The sequence below is a fragment of the Dreissena polymorpha genome, chromosome 15 (genome assembly GCF_020536995.1).
Source record: "Dreissena polymorpha isolate Duluth1 chromosome 15, UMN_Dpol_1.0, whole genome shotgun sequence".
Lineage (NCBI taxonomy): Eukaryota > Metazoa > Mollusca > Bivalvia > Myida > Dreissenidae > Dreissena > Dreissena polymorpha.
Genome location: NC_068369.1, coordinates 28957948 through 28977947, shown reverse-complemented (window position 1 = coordinate 28977947; position 20000 = coordinate 28957948). Strand labels below are relative to the sequence as shown.

Below are 20000 nucleotides of genomic sequence, written 5' to 3'. Positions count from 1 at the left end.
TCAAATTCTAAGGATGATAACTATGGACGTAATGGTCGGATAATGCTAAAGGGCCCATACCACCTGGATAGTAATACGTGTCGCGCTTCGCGCTCTATATGTGGTTCTTAAAAAAAACTCAGAGGAGTGCTTGACTCTCGGGAAACGGGTTGCTGGGACACAGCTCCTCCTTGATAAGCGGCTGCTTCCTTTATCGCAACTCATTGTTACAATCAATCATACGTGTCGCGCTTCGCGCTCTATATGTGGTAGTGATAGTACTTAGGGCCTATTGATAGACAACCATAAAAATACATGGATAATAGATGTGTTGTTTGCTCTAACCACCACACCGCATCCAATAAAAGCATTAAATAACGGTGACATAGTCATTTAGATGCAAAAAAAAACGATAAAAATGAACAATTTACATGTACATAAACACATGTTTACATGAACAATCTAGGGCATGACAGTATTCTCTTTATATAATGTTGCACAACAAATATACTTTTTGTATTAAAATCATTAAAATACGTGTGACAAAAATACCTGTGATTAAGGAAAGCACAATTATTGCAGCACAGCTGGCTATGGTCTTCGCAAAACATAACCAAGTTTTCTTCCTTATGAACATCACATTTTAAAAGGAAATCTTCCACCTTCTTGGCAACAGGCCATTTCTTCATATCACTCCTTCCATGAGGACAATGTTTCTTAAACAACTGGCTGTGCATGTGAATACATTTTCGGCAGTAAAACTTTACGCAAGATTCGCAATAATAATCAGCCGATTCTTTCAATTCCTCCTCTTCGCAGGTCGAACACAAGAAGTCTTGGACCATTTCAGATCCCTTTTCAATGATGGATTGCGAAAAGGTCGCCATTTTATAGACCACTGCAACTTTTTATCTCAAGATCTATGATTTAACTCAAATAATAAGGTATCCTAAGGCCCATTGATTGCTAAACTAAACAAAACATACAAATCTAGCTGTGGTCCAGGTCTATCAACACGTAATTTCCAGCTTAATAGAGTTAAAAAAAAACATAAACTTGAACTCTGTTTTGCTCTGTTATATCTCCAGTAAACAAAGTAAATCCTGTAACCAGTCATGTGACATGAAGCGATAACATTAAACCACATTGGCCAACAGAGCTTTAACAACTAGTTTATGTGTACACACAAAGAGGAAGTATCGCAACTCAATGAATGTGTTTAATCAATAAAGCACCCCGTGTAACTTGATGACATTCGTATAAACAAGAATCATTCATCTGTGAACTGGGTAAATTTGTCAAAAGGCAAATAGTTGGGTTAAAGATTGTGTTTGAATGTTCTCTGTTAAAATAAAAAAGAAATATTTGGTTTGCAATGAAGATAATGCGTTATATGAAAATTATCAAATTAAATGGGCCCGATGGGGTTCACCTGAGAGCAAAATGAACTAAACTATTCTGAGAAGTTGGACTTCAGCAGAATTAGCATTGAGAGACTTAAAATGATTAAGTCCATTTTAAAACGTAATATAATATATTTTATTATTGTTTCTAGATGGATTTATTAAAACGTTATCAGGTTTATCAACTTATACTTTTCAATTGAAATAAGGCAGTCCAAGAGACAGTTATAATCCACTCTTCTGATCGTCAGGTGGTGATCTGGACCTTAAATTACTTATTTGACTAATGCCTGTTGCTCATTTTCTCCGTATTTTTTTTTCATAAACATGGATTAAACCCCCAGTTCTTTGCATTGACCGTTCAAAAGCGGCGACCCCAGCTTTATTCTACTATGTGTGTATGATGTTTCGTATTGTGCCGTAATATTTTGTCAATTGGCCATTTGCCATAAATAAAGGACCACGAACTTGTGTATAATATATTATTATTTTGTTTCTCAAACATATTACACATCTGTGTATTCCTTTTTCTATAAGAATTATATTAAAATAATCCTATTTGGATTCTAACATTTAAAACACAGATCACAAAGTCTAAATTCTCCAACAAACCCATTGCAGTATATACTGAACAGTGGGTCTAGTAATGATGATGCCACATACAACAGTATGTGTGTTTCCACCATCTTTACTTATAAATATTGGGCTATTCATTCTCATTCTCCTCCTTAAAAAACAAAACAAACAATATCATACAATAACAACATCATATAAATAATAATAAATAATAAGAAGTACAGTAACATAACATAAACATAGTAATTTATAACTATAAAACAAGTCCAAGTTCTTTTGGATTTATTCATCCTTTTCTTTCATTTATATTTTCTGCATATAAACTATTATTGTTTACTTTTTGTTAAAGTGCAACGTCAGCCGTGGGAAAATTCTATTTATAAACGGATTGACCTACTTGTAATCCTTATTAAGAAATTTCGGCCAATCAGCGCCATCGTTTTAAAAGTGTATCATCCAATAAAAACGCCGCTTTTTAACAGCGTTAGGCCCAGCCAGTGTAAAGTACTGCGTTTTTCTTATAACGCTTCTTAAATAAGAATAGATATTTTTAAACCAATAGATTTTTATTAAGGCACCGCACCAACACTGCATAGTTTTCTATTTATATCAATGGTACAGCCGAGTAAAATCGGGCTGTCCATTTTATGGCCGTTTTCGACCTTTTTATGCAGAGTTTTATGTTAAGCAGTGTGCTCGGGCAATGGTTTTTAACCGAAGTCCCGAGGGTAAACAATCCCATTAGTCTGTGTATAACAGGAATGCAATACTGCTGGGCTGGAGCAGCTGGAGTTTCACTTCTTTATAGCATAGAAGCATACAAACTGTAAACTAATAGCAATTCATTTAAAAGATGTTTCAATGTAAAACTTAATTATTGACATACGATCGGCAAGTTTGATCGATAGATAAATTATCCATATATAAACACCTGTAAATACAATACAACGCGCTCCATTATAACGCATAACAAGGTCTAACAATACACGTAGACATAACGATGATACTAATTTTAATTAGGAGGAAAACCGCCCGACCCCTAGCGGCCATGTTTTTTTTCAAATTTCAGAGCAATTTTCCAACTCGGCCCAGACATCATTTTAAACAAATGTTCCTTCCACGTTTTATTAAAGCACCATTAACACTCAAAAATCAACGTAAATGTCTTTTAAAATGTCCTTAAATAAAGTTAACCCATAAACTATGTTCCTTATAGCATAGCCAAAATTTCATCGCTAGATGTGGTCTGGAAACAAAGATTTAACGAGATACAAAATGCTCGTTTCTATTTTGTTTGTGACAAAATATCCTATTTGAATTTTCCGCGACGATATCCGAACATTTACGAGCAAACGTAAGATTGGCTTCGGGCAGCGTCGGAAGTACGTCGTAGTTCGCACGAGTTCGTTGATTTTGAGAGTGTATAAATGGGGCTTTCAACGAATATACGTATACGTGTTAACAATAATATTTTTCATTTTGACCTAGTTTTTAATCCCGTTTGACCCTGGATTTCGGACGAAATATCATCTAAAAAATATTCTTAACAAATATCATGAATATGAGGCAATATATTAGGATTCTATGACAGATTTACAGAGCAAATGTTGACGACAGATGATGCGCGAAGAGCAATCACAAAAGCTCAACAAGCACACCCTGACCTGGTGAACTCAATTCGTAATTTCGAGAGTGTTAAACATGTTTCAATACAGCCATTTCAGACAAACTGCTCCGCCACCTCCACCCCCATAGAAGCCATGTGTTTAAGGAGAAACCATTTTTCTATTTAAAGTAAAAGTGGGTTTGACCCAGCTGGCTCCCGACGCAATACCAACTTCTGTACGAAATATATATATAGCTAGTGACCTTGACTCAATTGACACAAACGCAACCCCGTGCTGGGTCTACATATCGGCTAAAGATAGTCATTGCATGCAAATAAAAAACTCAATTTTTCAAGTGAAAAAAGGCAGCAAAACAGCTTTATTTCAGATTTATCGGCCTTGATATGTGACCTTGCAGGTCGATTTCCCGAAATACGTGTTGAAATTGAATATTTTTAGTAGTTTTAGATATTTACTTGATGCACGAACACGTTGGACATTTCATTGTGCAAGGAAACCTTAAGTACCAGAAAGAGCATATTATTGCTAAAAAGTGGTCAGTGAATGATCATAAAGACGGTCAACACATGATAAGCTATGTACAGTTTTATATCAATATATGTTCATATGTTGTACAAAAACATTAACCAGAATTCTCAGTACAAAAAGGACATACCGTAATTCTGCAAAATTGCATTAAGTTTAAAGAGTTATGGTTATTAGTCAGTAACCTCACACGATCACGACCTACAAAAGCCCATAAACACTCAAGATCAACCAATATTTCGTACACTGTTTCGAAAAATAAAATAAACACACAAAAAATAATGTTCCTTACAGCAATATCCAAAATAGTAACAAGATCGAACCCGTGACATCCCGGTCGCTAGATTTCGTGACTGAATACGTTATCCTAAGGGGAGCACTAGATGAAACCAAAAGTTTATCCGCTGGATAAGAGTAATTCAGGTTTATACATTTGGCTTCAGTTCTTTAACCTTATCTAATTGATTTTAAACATCTATTATAATGTACATTAGACTCTCAAAAAGCAAACCATTACAGCGTTGGTGTAAGTGTGTATTCCTTACATGATGAAAATTTGCGCAATTCTTATGGCCGTCCGTATCTCTGCATACACGCAAGAAATCAAGGTCATGTTTGAAAATTACACCAAAACGTTAAATAAAACAAGCAAATTCGTTGAATTGATATCCCCCGACAATATGCTTCTGGACAAAAAACTGTTATATTTGACACTCAAAAAAAGCATTTTTTCAAGATACAAAGGGCCATAATTCCGTTATTAACAGATTGAGTACAATGCCATTTGGCTTGCATCATTCTTTTATTCATATATATACTCATACCAAGTTTCAATGAAATCCTCCAAAGCATTTCAAAGATATGGCTCAGGACGGACGGAGACGGACGGACAATGCCAAAACATTATCCCTCCGCCTAGTGCGGGGGATTATTATCTAAAAAGTGAAAGGATCTTACTTTTGAATGCAGCATGCACTTCATCCCGAATGAATTTTGCACTAACATTGTATATGCTTTAAATTATTTTGCCTCTATTTCTAAGAACGATTTATTTTCGTCCAATTCAATAATTCTGTAGTGGTTTTAATTAGTTTGTTCCATTCTTTATACTGTCTAGCACTATACGACATGAACAATTGATATATCCAATAAGTGCAGCTGATAATCATATTTTATAACTTATTTATTTTATCGACTAAAATGTAGCTCGATTGCATAGACTAAGGCTTTTGTGCAACGCCCTTAAGTCCGTTTCCTGGGAAATAACCAATACTTGGGTGTCTATGGGGAGATTGAAAAAACGCTCCCACAATAGGGATCGAACCTGTGACCTCCTGGTCGCTAGATTTCGTGACTGCAAACGTTATCCCAGCGAGAGCACTAGATGAAATCATCAAAGGAACTTCAGTCTGTGAAATCAATGTTACTTTCCTTATGCCCTTTAATGCATCGAGGAAATTTGACTATGTCTTAGGCCTGGGGGAGATCTAAAGAAAGATCCCACAGTGGGGATCGAACTCGTGACCTCCCGACACCATATCAGCCAAATCACAGCGATCGGGTGACTCCACCCAAACTTCTTACATTGTAAGATAACCTCTGAACTAAGACAATTAAGTCTCGCCCTGGGAAAAAAAGGGGCTTAATTCAGCCTGTACAGTCCACACATGCTAATCTGGGTTTTCCACTTAAACAGGATTTTCCATAACAAAAGACTGTCTCCAAATGAAAAATTCCATACAGCGGGAAGCATCTGCCCTGATGCGCCAGAGCAGGCTGCACAGGCTGACCTGCCACGACACATGCATTAAGCTCCGTTTTCCACAGAGCAATTCTCAAAACTTTTCTTCTGTTCCTCTTCTAATTTCTGTCACACAAAACTCGACAAGGCATGCGGCAGCGCTTCTACTAGCTTTCAAAGGTTGGAAGTCCCGACTTCCAAGCCTTAAATTTTGGACGTCCCAGACAAACTTTGGAAGTCCCAATTTTATTTCAGTGCATACTTTAGTAAAGCCTGCCGTATGTGTTGATCGCCGGATACATACATGCTCCAGCTCTATCCGTTACCCTATAATCCAGTATAATTACAATTTTATGTTCAAAACCAAAATATGACCATTATTGATGTTAATGTGTTAAATGATTTTGTGAATTTTGGGATTGAAGATATTTCAATGAATTTTCCACAAGCCCCACATTAAACAATGCACAAAACAAAGCCATCCTCTATGTTTTTCTCTTATTTACATTGATCACATGTCTATGTCTGTTTCGGCGCTGCCTTATATTTGCTGGCGATCTTGGCGGCAATTGTGTCCAAGTCACGGCGACCCAGGGACGTCAACTTGCGGCCTCTGAAACACATAAGATGTGTGTTACTGAGGTGTGATTTTAGGTTACAGTATACTAAATATTTTTGGTGTGCAATACTGTACTCTCTAAAAAACTGAACATCATTTATTTGAAGACTTAATTCTCTGTAGAGGCAGTTGCCATGACTATATTTTAGAATATCTTTTGTATGCATGTGGTAGGAAAAACATTGCTGTTTACTAGATATTCATTCACTCTTTTGCTTGAAGGTTGGCGACTACATGAGCTAGAGACGGGGTACTGGGGCAGAATAACCATTTTCTTGATTTGTATCGGACAGTAACAATTGTTAATTTATTTCGTGAGCTGGTAGTAAAGTACACATTAAACATATTTCAGTAACTGACAACTGCCCTCCTTGATAAAAAGTGAAACTGATGGATGCTCCCCGATGATGCGCTTTGTCAATCTATGTGTTAATAACCACCTTAAAAAATCTATTATCAGCCTCGGTGACCTTGACCTTGACCCCAGTGACCTCAAACATCATCAAAAGGTAGAGGTCCATGCAAGGTACCTACATGCCAAATATGAAAGAGATCGGTAAAGTATTGAAGGCCCTATGAGAAACTGTAACAAAAGTGTGACGGAAAAAATTATTATTAGCCTCGGTGACCTTGACCTTGACCCAAGTGACCTCAAACCTCATCAAAAGGTAAGAGATCCATGCAAGATAACTACATGTCAAATATGAAAGAGATCGGTAGTGTATTGAAGGTGTTATGAGAAACCGTAACAAAAGTGTGACGGAAAAATCTATTATTAGCCTCGGTGACCTTGACCCCAGTGACCTCAAACCTCACAAAAAGGTAGAGGTCCATACAAGGTACGTACATGCCAAATATGAAAGAGATCCGTAAAGTATTGAAGGTGCTACGAGAAACTGTAACAAAAGCGTGACGGAAAAATCTATTATTAGCATCGGTGAGCTTGACCCCCAGTGATCTCAATCCTCATCAAAAGGTAGAGGTCCATGCAAGGTACGTACATACCAAATATGAAAGAGATCGGTAAAGTATTGAAGGCGCTACGAAAACTGTAACCCCAAGTGTGACGGAAAAATATATTATTAGCCTCGGTGACCTTGACCTTGACCCCAGTGACCTCAAACCTCATCAAAAGGTAGAGGTCCATGCAAGGTACGTACATGCCAAATATAAAAGAGATCGGTAAAGTATTGAAGGTGCTATGAGAAACTGTAACAAAAGTGTGGCGGAAAAATATATTATTAGCCTCGGTGACCTTGACCTTAACCCCAGTGACCTCAAATCTCATCAAAAGGTAGAGGTCCATGCAAGGTACGAACATGCCAAATATGAAAGAGGTCGGTAAAGTATTGAAGGTGCCATGAGAAACTGTCAAAAAAAGTGTGACGGAAGGAAGGAATAAAGGAAGGAACTACACACTGGCAACTATATGCTCCACCGAAAATATTTCGGGGAGCATAAAAAGTAGGGGAAAAAAGAAATAAAAATAATTTCATCACTTATCCGAACAAACGTGCTCCCCAAAAATTGAAAGAATCAGGATATTGTCTTCGACACTCCATTACATGATGCTAGTTATAGAAAAGGCTGTAAAACATGGATCAAAATTACAACATTTCGGAATTGCTCAACGTTTTTTCAAGTTTTTATTTCAAGCTGTGTTGAACATGTGCATATGCTTATAGTACCTGTCATCAGATTTTGCACTATTTTTCTAAAACAACAAGAAAATTACGGATAAATAACTAGTGTCTTCACAACATTACAATATGCAACATCGGGTGATGACTGGCTATCCGCATAGCCTATATATTCAATGCAACGCCAGCGTGTATTAAAACTTACAAAACATTGAGCAAGTCCTTAATATTGTAATTTTCAGTCAAAATTTCTTACAGCTTTTCTGTATCTAAATCATGTAATGGAGGGTTGGAGAAAAATATCCTGATACTTTCATGTTTCTAGGAGCACACTGACATAGCCTTGACGGAAATCAAACCAAATATTATAAGATTTGTCGTCCACTGCTCAAACAACAAACTAGACCGCCTGAATAATTGTATCAGGGCATAGTCACCCTTTCAGGGACTGGGACCCTTTCAGAGGGCAATTTATCATTGGAATACTTCATAACCCTATCACACTAAGAAGCAAAGTAAAACATGGCTATATGCAGCCAGTATACAACCAGAAAAGCCTGCAAGTTACTTGCAATCTATTTAGGTTTTATAGCGTATCTGAGTGGTAAAGGGTTATTAAAGAAAGAAAAAAGTCTACACGAGCAGCATCCTCACCCATTTGTATCTTTCTCAACAAGCTTGAGGTTATCGGACAATAAATGTAGCATTTAGAGTGTTAACAAGGTTTTACTATTGACATATAAGGCAAAAAAATTCCCCCGCCCCCTGGAGACCATGTTTTTCAATTTCAACCAACCCGAACCTATTTCGAACTCGTCCAAGATTTCATTGGCACAAATGTTCTGACCAAAGTTCATGAAGTTCATGAAGATCTGACAATAAATGTGGCATCTAGAGTGTTAACATACCATATGTTGACGACGCACGACGGACAAAAGGCGATCACAAAAGCTCACCAGGAGCTAAAAAGTCAAGCCCCACTACATGAGCAGAATTCTCACCCGTTTGTATCTTTCTCGACCAGCATGAGGTTCTCCAGACTCGGCAGGATCCTGCGGGCGATGGAGCCGTTACCGCGACAGAAGTGGGGCGGGGCACACCCTCGTCTCTGGCGACCTGCAACGGAGAGGGTACACACAGTTAGTGGTCGGAGTTAAATAACATTTATAAAATATCATATACCGTTATCAATCCTCGAAGGCACCGTTAAAGATAGGAGTAAAATAAAATTTCACAAACAAAATAAGCCGCACTCTGAGAAAACTGGGCATAATGCATGAACGTTAAGTGTCAACCCAGATGAGCCACTCACGGTTATAAAGGACAACACTTTCCACCTAAACTGGATTTTGGTCTAGAAGAGACAACCTTTATACACAAACAAATCCTAAAGAAGCAGAAAGTGTTGTCCCTGATTGGCCTGTGCAGACTTATCTGGGAAAGCACTTTACGCACATGCATGCAGTAAATTAACTTTTCAAAAAAAATAGCATATTCCATCGTCAAACCTGCATGGCTTGAACTTTAGCAGTAGGTTTCATTATTTCATTAACTTTCACATTAGGTAGAAAATTTGTTCAAAGTAGTCAGATAATATGTGTTTGTTATATATTAAAGTTTCAAAAAAAAAGCAAGCATTTGCTTAACCTTTTGGCAAAAAAAGCATGGTAATTCAACCAAAGCCTGCATCTTTCAGCAGCTTTAATGTGTTGTTAAGTGACGTTTTCAGGATATTTAGTACTTTTATTTCATTTTCAAAATAAACACTATCACATCAAACAGTTCACAATTGTGTATGCTCAGTGTTATTTGCATCAGCATCAAATCAGTTATAAGAACTCTAAGCTTTGTATCAAGTCTAGAAAATCACCATTTGCCAATAAAATCTGAATGCGCCGATTACCATTGTTAATACATTCATATAAGGATCGAAAGTGTCAATAGTATGGTTCACTCAAGCAACAAGTTAACTTTGATTATGCAATAATAAAAGTTGTTAAAATCTTCTTAATGGTATTTCTAATGAAATCGCAAAGTATTCAGTCAGCTGAAATTACACATTGAACATAAAGACGTATAAACCTGACAGTTTGGAAAAGATCAAGACCGAAAAGGCAGAGGTGCCCCCCCCCCCCTCCTCCAGATGCGCTGCATCTCAGGATACGTTAATTTTACATATACAATGGCAAATTAAATGAATATATTTTAAAAAACTTAACCATTTTAAGACTAACAATTCTTTGAATTGCTTTTTGGCATTTAATACCAGACTGGTAAAGTTTTCTACCAGGTCCTTTTTTATCAAAGCAGTGATTTGAACCTTTTATGATTCTCTATCTTTACCTAAATAAACAGATCAAATAGCCAAAATAACAGTATCTTAAATAATTCTTGCCCTGGGAATTTAGGGTTAAATGCATGTTAATTGTGTCATCCTAGATTAGCCTATGCAGTCTGCACAGGCTTATCAGGGATGACACTTTCTGCCTAAATCGGATTCTGCTAAAAGATAATAATGACATAAGCTGAAAGTGTCAACCCAGACTACCCTGTACAAACTGCATTTGATAATATTGCACGACACTTCACAAATATGCTTAGACACGTTTTCGTTGAGACTCAACTAAATTTCACAATGCAGATTCAAAAACATATAACTCCATGAATAAATACAAGAAAGCAAACTGCACAGGCTCATCTGGGATGACACTTTACGCACATGCAAGGGCGGATTACTCTATTTACAATACCCATACTGACCGTAGATCTTCTCAAAGGAGGCTGCACAATAATGTTCACATCTTCAGTAACATTGTCATGTCTTGAACGAATGAATGATTCTCAATGTACTATATGTGGTAATAACCATTTCCTTTACAGAAATAACATACCTGGACGGGTCAACAACTGACTGTGGCAACATTTGGGACATTATAACCATCTCAAAATCATAGTACCAACAATTCTGGCTTATTGTATAATACATTTATTTGGGTATTAATCTAGGTGGCTTGTCAGTTTTTTCTCAAAGACAGCCCCAAAACTCCCAGCCAACCAGGATTAGAGGTCCCAAACCAGTGTTTTTCTCCACTTTTTGGGGATTGGGTCCCGGTCCCTATGGATTGGAAAAAACACGACGTATTGACTTAAATTGGGAAAATAGTGTGGCTTATTTGCTAACAAATGCTCCAAAATTGAGCTAAAATGTTTTCAATTTTCAAAAGTGTATTTACATAGGATTTATAGAGCTGATGGTACTAAATGTTGAAATCTAAAAATAAAAGATAAAAATATTAATTTTTTGGGTGGAGGGGTTGGGGCGGGAATGTCAGGCTCAGAATTTTCTTGGCTCCCATCCATTCTGTGTTGAGAAAGAGATATCATCATTTGGGCGACCATTTGCAATCCACAGTATACCGCATTATAAATGAAGGCTTTTGTATTGGATTATATTGACAAAAAATAAGTTACGTAAGTACTTTGTTACAAGATAACTTAAACGTGTTATTATATTAAAATTTCAGGACGATATGTGGCCCAATCACCAATAAAGTCTAAGGACTGATACGCCGAAAAATTTCTCTAACACACAAACTAATTTTAATAAAATTGAGCAGTTACAAGCATGAAATCTTTTCAGATCCGGAAAATGATTACTTGTGAAAGAAGCGTGTACCGTTCACTCGACAGGAGTATGGGCGTGCCGATCTACAATTCAAGTATTTATACATGTTGTTGTTTTTTTAATAATTTTAAATTTTGAATCATTTTCTGCAAGCTTTTTATTTTTATCAAATTAAAATATTCTGTAATTGATATGGGTTTAATTATTTCTTTACATTTTCATTCATTTTAAATTTCTATTAAATATATGGTGTTAATTTATTTCTATTTACTGTATTCTACTATGCGATATATAAAATAACCGATTGTATCGCAAATTGCGCTGATTTTCTTCGAACGAGTACAACTGATAATCCTAAATTTCGTGATAGCAGTGGTGAAACCCAGCGAGCGCACTAAGGGAAATCACCAAAAGGAAATTTTATTTTGTGAAATCCCGAGTTTCTTCCCTTGTGTGTTACTCTTCACAGAAACGTACTTTGTACTTGAACCTCCGAACAAAGACATTATATATGAGCCTCGCTCGGGGGACATGGGGCTAAATGCATATGCGTGTAATGTCCTCCTAGATTAGCATGTGCAGTCCACACAGGCTAATCAGGGACGACACTTGCCGCCTTTACTGGATTTTTGTTAAGAAGATACTTAAGAAGAAACAAAAAACTACATAACCTTGTAAAAATATCATAAAAGCGGGCAGTGCAGTTTTCGTTTACCGGAAGTATCTTTTTAACGAAAATCAAGTAAAGGCGGCAAATGTTTTCTCTGATTAGCCTGTGCGGACTTCACAGGCTAATCTGGGAGGACATTAAACGCAAATGATTTAAGCCCCATTTTCCCAGAGCGAGGCAATATATATTAAGTGTTTTTTGAGAGGTTCAAGTACAAAGTACGTTTCTGTGAAGAATAACACACAATGGAAGAAACTCGGGATTTCACAAAATAAATTTCCTTTTGGTGATTTCCCTTAGTGCGCTCGCTGGGTTTTACCACTGCTATCACGAAATCTAGGAGTATCAGTTGCACACTTGTTCGGAGAACATCAGCGCAATTTGCGACACAATTGGTTATTTTATATATATTATGGTACAATACAGTAAATTGAAATGAATTTATATCATATTTATATATATTACAGAATATATAAATTGAATGAAAATATATAAAGAAATAAACTACACTGTCCGCTTTTATGGTATTTTTACAAGGTTACATTTCAAGGTCAAAATTTATAAATTTGTGTTTATGCTTGATAACTTTTACAAACAGATTTTCATATAACTAATGATTTTTGTGTCACACTTCAATGTTTAAGATTCTATATTTTAGGTCCGCTGTGTACTTTTCAGGTTTGTGAGCACAACGTATATAAATATAATTTTGGACTTTTATCCATATGACACGACAATATGTAGCATTCATCTACCAATATTCTCGCTGAAAGGTCAATGTCAAAGTTAAAAATCAAAGTTTGACAATTATTGTTACTACTCTGTATTTAATAATGACGCAGGGGACTTTCAGATAACTTTATATGTGTAATCCCTGTGTCAGATGTGTAACATATAATTGTAAACGCTCGTCTGTCAAATGTCAGTGTTTAAATTCAATGTCTAAATGTCATATACATTAACTTCCGGATAATTATTTTAATGTTAATAGTATGAATTTAATATTATTAGCTAACTTGAGCAAGACGAGCTAACGTTTATCTTTTGTGAACACTCCATGTTCGTCGCCTTCGTCTTGCGGTGATCAACATTTGGATTTTAACCACACTGTGAGCTTTTTATCTCAATCTTGATGACACATTGTCAGAATTTGTACTTAAACTGTATGTAGGTAGCGTTTGAATCTGTGTCATGTGTGTAATCACCTAGGTCACGAGGTCAAATCTTATTAAAACTTTGCAACTATTATATATGCCACATTATTTATTCAATCTTTATGAAACCTATTCAGACATGTTTTAAACTAGGCCAGCAGGTAAAAGATTTGAAACAAAGTATAACCGCTATAGAAGTCAAACTTATGACCCAATGTTAAAGAAATTTTATCAGAATATTTTTCTTCCCAATATATCCAGTTCGAATCCGGGTCATGCGTGTCTAAAGAGTTGTGGGGAAATCGGCTACACCACAATTCGCACAGTTCGAGACCGGGATTACCAACTTCCTGATCCGTGGGGCAAGCAATCTAACGATTTGGCGACGGAGATATAAACAGTTCGTTTGTGATCTATTGATAGAAATTAAAGAAAAATAGTTAATCAAAGATCAGTCATTGGCGTTCTTTGTTAGTCGGTCAATTAAATAACCAATTTGGAATGTTGACATATTTTGAATCTCCTATTGCCATTGCTAGTTTGTGTTTGGTTCAGAAGTACACATATCGTTAAAAATAAGTATTGGGCAACATGCTCTTCGTATAAAAAATGTAGTTACATTTGAACATGGAGTTTTTAAGAGGATCTGACAGGTTATACAATATAAAGAAGTGAAACTCCAGCTGCTGGAGCAGTATTGCATTCTTATTATATACAATTTGTTGGTCCTTTATTTAAGGCAAGTGACCAATTGCCAAAACAGTACGAAACAGCACAATGCGAACAACATTTACACATATAAGAATAAAGCTGGGGTCTCCGCCTTGGAACGGTCAATGCAAACCGTTGGGGTTTAAACCGGTTTAAAAGCGCTCAACCTCACACGTGGTCCAGCAATATTCATGATACATATAAGTGTAAATAAAATTTAATCTCATAGCATTGCAACTCAAATTAAACGATCATAAAAGGGAATTAAAACGCATTAATAAAAACATTAAAGCGACATACTGATTAATTTATCGTATTGTTGGCTAGCCTATTATAACGACAATCTAATTAATAGGATCCTACATATGATATAACTTAGTGATAAAACAAAACTATTCTTTTTACAATATAAATGATTGCATCCGAGGATATACAGTTTCAGAAAATACAAATACACGTTTAGCAACTCGAGGGGTGAAAGCGAAACAGCTCTAAGTGACATTTTTTCACAAAATGACTTTTTTGTATACTTTGCATCGCAACATCCATGCCCATCATGTATTAAAATATCTTAGTTCAAGGCAATCAAATAAAAAGTAAAATTGAAATTTGTCCTAAAGCTCTAAGTGAAATTTATCTATTTTTTTAGTGCGAAAAGGCTCTATTTGCAGTGAAGTGCTACTTAGAGCTCTTTCGCATTCAGGTTGTTGATGTAAAGATAATTCTAAATGACACTTTTATCTTACAATAAAAAATATATTTGTATTTGAAAAACCTCCTGAACAGATAATATTATGTAACTGATGAAAAAATAAGAAAAATATTGATAAAATTATGCACTTAGACCTTTTTCGACTAAATTTTGTGTATTTTTTTTAATTTTCCTTAATTATTTTGTGTTGTATAACATATTTGATAAACTTTTTGACAACCTTTATATAAGGATTTTATGGCTATTTCAAATTATATTTTATACATACCTGTCTATACTTAAAACTATAAAGCTAATTGAAAAATTGAAACCTTAATTGCATAAAAGCTAGTTGAATTTATTATGAATTTCAAGGCGATGTGATCCTTGTTTCACCGTCTTCCTAGTTCTGAATGTAAAACAATTTATTTTGTGACAAAACCACGAAGAATAAACTCATTAAAGTGTGTTGCGTTAAGAATGTTAAGTTGTGTAAATGTCAGATACTTTTATATATTTCTATTTTGCTCTCTCGTGAAAAATGCGTTCAGAATTACCAAGAACCTAGTTAGTTGTATGCATAGACAGTGAAACATATTTATTAACATTTCTCAATAAATAAATAGTAACAAACATGAATGTAAATTAGTTGTTTGTGTGGTATTTACAAACACTAATTTGTAACTGAGGTGTGATGTGCATAAGTTCGTCAATCCATTAATAACTTTTTTGGAAAGATGTGAATTTGTAGGAAACTGTGCTCATAACTCTGCTGCTATGATGTAACTTGTGATGGGGTTGGTTACCATTCTAGTGATATATTATTTTATTGGTAACTGAGATGGTGAATTGTGGATCACTAGTAAACCATTCTGGTGTGATGTGATTTGGTTGCTTTCTGTGTTTGTGAAATAAGAATCATTAGGTAACCATTCAAATGTGATGTGATTCGGTTGGTTACTTAGATGGTGAAATGTGAATCAGTAGGTTACCATTCTGGTGAGATGTGATTTGGTTGCTTACTGTGTTGGTAAAATGAGAATCCTTAGGTAGCCATTCTGTTGTGGTGTGATTAGGTTGGTAACTGAGATGCTGAAATGTGAATCTGTAGGTTACCATTCTGGTGTGATGTGATAAGGTTGCTTACTGTGTTGGTAAAATGAGAATCCGTAGGTAACCATTCTGGTGTGATGTGATTTGGTTGGTAACTGAGATTGTGAAGTCTGAATCAGTAATTTACCATTCTGGTGTGATGTGATTTGGTTGGTAAATGAGATGGTGAAATGTAAATCAGTAGGTAACCATTTTTGTGTTATGTGATTTGGTTGCTTACTGTGTTGGTGAAATGAGAATCCGTAGGTAACCATTCTGGTGTGATGTGATTCGGTTAGTAACTGAGATTGTGAAATGTGAATCCTTATGTAACCATTCTGGTGTGATGTGATTTGGTTGCTTACCGTGTTGGTGAAATGTGAATCAGTAGGTAACCATTCTGGTGTGATGTGATTTGGTTGGTAATTGAGATGGTGAAATGTGAATCAATAGGTAACCATTCTGGTGTGATGTGATTTGGTTGCTTACTGTGTTGGTAAAATGAGAATCCGTAGGTAACCATTCTGGTGTGATCAGATTCGGTTGGTAACTGAGATGGTGAAATGTGAATCAGAAGGTAACCATTCTGGTGTGATGTGATTGGGTTGCTTACTGTGTTTTTGAAAGGAGAATCCATAGGTAACCATTCTGGTGTGATGTGATTTGGTTGGTAACTGAAATGTGAATCAATAGGTTACCATTCTGGTGTGATGTGATTCGGTTGGTAACTGATCTGGGTAATTGTGAATCAGTAGGTAACCATTTTGGTGTGATGTGATTCGGTTGGTAACTCAGCTAAGGGATGATCATCAGTTAGTTTCTATTCTAATGTGATGTGATTTGCTTGGTATCGGTTCCAGTGGGTGTAAATCAGCAGGTTACAATTCTGATGAGATGTAATCAAACAACTGAATGATGTCAATTTGTGCAAATTACAATATTTTGTAAATTTGCTAATTATTGCCTTATAACAGTTCAGTTACCTATCTAAGTTGCAATGCCCCTTCTAAAAATACTAGGTGTGTTATGTATTATACAACGTACAACACCATGCTAATACTTATTATTGTAAATCTTTAAAAATATAAAGTTGTAAATAACTTTCCCATAAGGTTCGTTGTTTAATGGACATGACTGCCTACAAAATAAGTCCAAAATCTGCCAAAGTATTAATTAATATAACAAATATGATAGAATATAGCATAATGATGGATAAATCAACATTGAATTCCAATATGTGTTTCAAGAAGGAATGAAAAAATTAAGGTTCAATAAAGTTTGTTGATACAATTCACTTTTTCTAACATGTTACTGATTGTTGGAAACACACACATCTACTATACTTCCGTCAAAGTGTATCTCGTTATTGTTTTTGAAAAACAGTACAATATAAAAAAAATCCATTCAGTGTTTTGGGACATTTGATTACAAACAATTGCAAAAAAAAGTATTTAGAATAAAATAAGATAAATTGTCAATTTGACCTTTTCAACACTATTAAATGATATAAGAACAGTATTTTTATGCTATCTGTTTAAAGCAAAATGGTTCTAAGTAACAATATTTCTAAATATATTTAAAAATACTCATATTAAGAATGTTAAGAGTATTTAATTAAAAAAATATGCAATAAAGTTAGAATTTCCAATACTTTTCAATTCACTTTATGTCACTTAGAACTTTTCGCTCTGAAAAATAAGTTGAAAAAAATATTTTTTCACAAATGTGCAATTTTTTGCATTTTATGTATAATATTCTTAGTTTAAAAATGTAGAAAGTATTGCATATGAAATAAATACTGTAAATTGATCATTAAACGTTGTTTTAAAATCACTTAGAACTTTTTCGCTCTTAACTTAAAGTAAAAAAAAGTGAAATTTTAGTGCGAAAAAGGTCTAAGTGACAGTTTTTCAAATAACTTCTTTATTTGTGAAAATACAAACACGTTTTAAAAAATGTGATTATAGCAGACTATAATTCTCAATATAACTTTAAATTTTAAAGCCTTATCTGTTTTAATTGTTCTTCTGATACAGTTTAAACCTTCTCCTGAACATTTTTGAAAAATGCACTTAGAGCTGTTTCGCTTTCGCCCCTCAAACTCTGCTTTTGTGTCAGTCACTTTGATCCACTGCTTTATCTTCAAAACGAATAAAACTTTCAAGTTGTTCGTATGTTATTGTTTCTACTGAAACACCGTTTTACGTTTTTCTGACTGACTTGTGAATACCTTTTAAATCGCAAATGCGTAAAACTCGTATAAATAAAATAGTTATAAACGATTTTATACATTCGAAGCTTAATATAATGTACTCTGTATTACCGTCTTTACGTCATGAACATTTTAAACTTTGATTAATAACAAACTAAAATAAAAGTTCAGAAGAAACGTTACTTGAAAATGAAAATCAATGTTTATAAAATGGCATATACTGTTTGAAATAAATGTAAAATTCACATGCACTCTGTTCGCAAATATCCCACTTTTATGTTCAGATAATTATGTTCTTACGACACATCGACACAATTTTCTGCTCTTCAAAACATACGATAAACTTATCCATACATTAACACAAAATGTGTGTCGGACTTAAAGCAAGCAAGTTTTAAATACATATAAATTGTTTCCATGGAACGAAATCAAAGATAATATTCATCAGATAAACTGTAGTTTGTAGTTAAGTAGCTATTAGGAATTGTATGTTTATGCAAATCCGCACCTTATCTGGCGATCGCATCCACTAATGTTTTAATAAAGCAAATACGTTTTATAATGTTATGAAGATATGATGTGAATAAGTGTATTTTGTGTTTGGTTTAAGTCGAGCGCAGTTGTTCGTAGCCTAGACGCGTTTTGTATGACATTGCAAGTATGATCGTGAACAATTACTTGTATTTAAAACAGTGTAGACATTAAAGGGACCTTTTCACGTTTTGGTAAATTGACCAAAATATTGTTTTTAAATGTTTCAGATTCGCAAGTGTTCGTTGTAGTTATGCTATTTGTGATGAAACAGTAATACTGAACATTTGCCATGCTCTAAAACATCCGTAATATACATCTTTTGATTAAAACAAACAACGGAAAATTATAAATCGTTGATGTCGTTGTATTTTGTGAAACTACGAGGATTGCATATATTCAGTAAACAATACCCCAACCTGTATGAGCACAGATGGCCGAGTGATCTAAGCGTTAGACTTTTACTCCAGGTGTCAATGGTTCGAGCCCAGTTGGGTTGTGTTTTTTTTTGCTATCTATATATATTTTTTTAACTGGAACTGTTTATATCCAATGTTTACATTTATCAATACAAAGCATTTAATGAAAAACGTCAATACATCACGTGTGTGAAGTTAGCCTATTTAGCCTATTTAGCCTATTTAGTACATAGGTTGAAACAAACATCCTATTTTGCCTATTTAGCCAATTTAACAGCCTCTTCAGCCTTTTTAGCCTATTTTAGCCTATTTAGCCTATTTAGTAAATAGGTTGAAACATACATCCTATTTAGCCTATTTAGCCTATTTAACAGCATTTTCAGCCTATTTAGCCTATTCAGTATATAGGTTGAAACATACATCCTATTTAGCCTATTTAGCCTATTTAACAGCATTTAAGCCTATTTAGCCTATTTAGCATATTTAGTACATAGGTTGAAACATGCATCCTATTTAGCCGATTTAACCTATTTAACAGCCTATTTAGCCTATTTAGTATATAGGTTGAAACATAAATCCTATTTTGCCTATTTAGCCTATTTAACAGCATTTTCAGCCTATTTAGCCTATTTAGTACTACATCCTATTTAGCCTATTTAGCCTATTTAACAGCCTTTTCAGCCTATTTAGCCTATTTAGACTATTTAGTACATAGGTTGCAACATACATCCTATTCAGCCTATTTAGCCTATTTAACAGCATTTTCAGCCTATTTAGCCTATTA

At 34.9% G+C, this 20000-nt stretch overlaps 2 protein-coding genes across 4 annotated transcripts in view; both read right to left on the bottom strand.

The window, feature by feature from the left end:
• LOC127861057 (uncharacterized) overlaps positions 1 to 1047 on the bottom strand; it is a 6846-nt gene extending 5799 nt beyond the window's left edge. The window contains exon 1 of the mRNA XM_052399419.1: positions 532 to 1047. Coding sequence (XP_052255379.1) covers positions 532 to 866 — 335 coding nt within the window. The 5' untranslated portion in view covers positions 867 to 1047. The remainder of the gene's footprint in view (positions 1 to 531) is intronic.
• The window catches only part of LOC127861068 (40S ribosomal protein S19-like), a 251655-nt gene that overhangs the window by 158305 nt on the left and 73350 nt on the right, over positions 1 to 20000 (bottom strand). The window contains exon 7 of one of the 3 annotated variants that reach the window (XM_052399435.1): positions 6343 to 6392. The exons of 1 other annotated variant lie outside the window; for it this stretch is intronic. In XM_052399435.1, coding sequence (XP_052255395.1) covers positions 6372 to 6392 — 21 coding nt within the window. In that variant the 3' untranslated portion in view covers positions 6343 to 6371. Of the gene's footprint in view, positions 1 to 6342; positions 6466 to 20000 lie in introns of those variants that run through there. One more of the 3 variants, XM_052399436.1, reaches the window with a different exon arrangement.